Genomic DNA, 1382 nt, shown 5'->3' with positions numbered 1-1382 from the left:
CATGAGTGTGGGGGCATCAGTGCGAGCATTGGGCACGACCCGCATCTTCTCTACACTCTGAGCGCCGTCCAGGTAGGCGCTTGTGACCAGATCCCTGGGGCTGGAGTTGGGATTTATGGGGAGGGTCAGTTAACTTCTAGTCCTTCCTACAAGGTCAGTGATGTCTGTCATGGCATGTATTAGCTGAATGCCAACGTGATGCTTTTTCAGAGACTCTGAGACCTTGGAGGGGACATTTCATCCCTATGTAACTGGTTTTTGTGAAGAGTCAAAGGATGTTTAAGTCCTGCCTCTTCTTGAGTTTCTTAGATTATCAATGGTTTGTGTAGCAAAACATTGTGATTAAAGGTTTGGAATGACTAATTTTCACTCAGGGTTAAATTATGGTGTCTTAGATACAGAACGAATCTGCTGTACTGATGTCTTTCAGATTCTCACGCTGTATGACAGCATCAACGTCATTGACGTGGATAAGGTTGTGGCCTATGTTCAGAGTCTGCAGAAAGAGGATGGTTCATTTGCTGGAGACATTTGGGGTAAGCCTGGTTTATCTACTCCATACTCAGAACATCTTTGTCTTGGTAGTAATCCTAAGATTTCAAGTTGTTCATCTTTTCAGGTCCCACTAAGCAGTTGGTCTGTCTGGAGTAAATGGCCTGCTGGAGGTCCCAGCATGCCCGTGCTGGCTTGTCAGCACCCACTCTAAAAGATAAGGTAGGTTCACGTTTATCCCCAGTGTTTGGGGCTTTGAAGGGCTGAACTCCCTGAAAAGTCTTGAAAAGTTTATCTACTCAGTAAATACCTGAGTTGGGATGTAGAAAAAATTTTGATCTAGATAATTTGTTTGGGGGCGAGACAGACAGAATGCAGGCCTGAGACCAGCTGCTTTGTGGGATGTGAACCTTTTTTATAAAGAAGGGTGTTAATGTGTTAACTTGAATTTATTAGCATATAAACCTTGCATTTTGTAGGTTCCTTCCCTCTCTAAATAGCTTGAAGGGCCCAAAAAGGCTTTCTGTTTTTCTAGCTGGTTTTCTTGGGTTTTAGGGTAAGATAGCCTGGGCTTTGGGAAATTGAGTGAGCATGGTTCAGAGTTTGTTCATTGGAAACTTGTATTGATGTGACTTCCTTGGCTCTTTGTCTTCTAGGAGAAATTGATACCAGATTCTCATTTTGTGCAGTGGCAACTTTGGCTCTCTTGGTAAGCTTTAAATGTTGTGTTGCGGGACCTCATTAAACATTTATGAGAGCTCTGGGCGATTGTAATAGGTTTTACTTGTTTTTGTAGGGCAAGCTTGATGCTATTAATGTGGAAAAGGCCATTGAATTTGTTTTGGCCTGTATGAACTTTGATGGTGGATTTGGGTGCAGACCAGGCTCCG

At 43.3% G+C, this 1382-nt stretch overlaps 1 protein-coding gene and 1 non-coding gene across 2 annotated transcripts in view; both read left to right on the top strand.

Annotated features, from left to right (window-relative positions):
* LOC126496083 (geranylgeranyl transferase type-2 subunit beta-like) overlaps window positions 1-1376 on the top strand; it is a gene marked incomplete at its 3' end in the record, with an annotated part of 5917 nt that extends 4541 nt beyond the window's left edge. The window contains exons 2-5 of the mRNA XM_050133656.1: window positions 7-72; window positions 431-536; window positions 1149-1201; window positions 1289-1376. Coding sequence (XP_049989613.1) covers window positions 7-72; window positions 431-536; window positions 1149-1201; window positions 1289-1376 — 313 coding nt within the window. The remainder of the gene's footprint in view (window positions 1-6; window positions 73-430; window positions 537-1148; window positions 1202-1288) is intronic.
* LOC126496084 (small nucleolar RNA SNORD45) lies at window positions 153-225 on the top strand. The gene has a single exon (XR_007590281.1). It is a non-coding gene; the product is annotated as a small nucleolar RNA SNORD45 (small nucleolar RNA).
* Window positions 1377-1382: the final 6 nt, after the last annotated feature.

The sequence above is a fragment of the Alexandromys fortis genome, unplaced genomic scaffold, assembly GCF_014885135.2.
Source record: "Alexandromys fortis isolate MF-2015 unplaced genomic scaffold, M_Fortis_MF-2015_v1.1 scaffold_1107, whole genome shotgun sequence".
NCBI lineage: Eukaryota > Metazoa > Chordata > Mammalia > Rodentia > Cricetidae > Alexandromys > Alexandromys fortis.
Note: the sequence above shows the minus strand (reverse complement) of the source record. Positions and strands in the feature narration are given on the sequence as shown.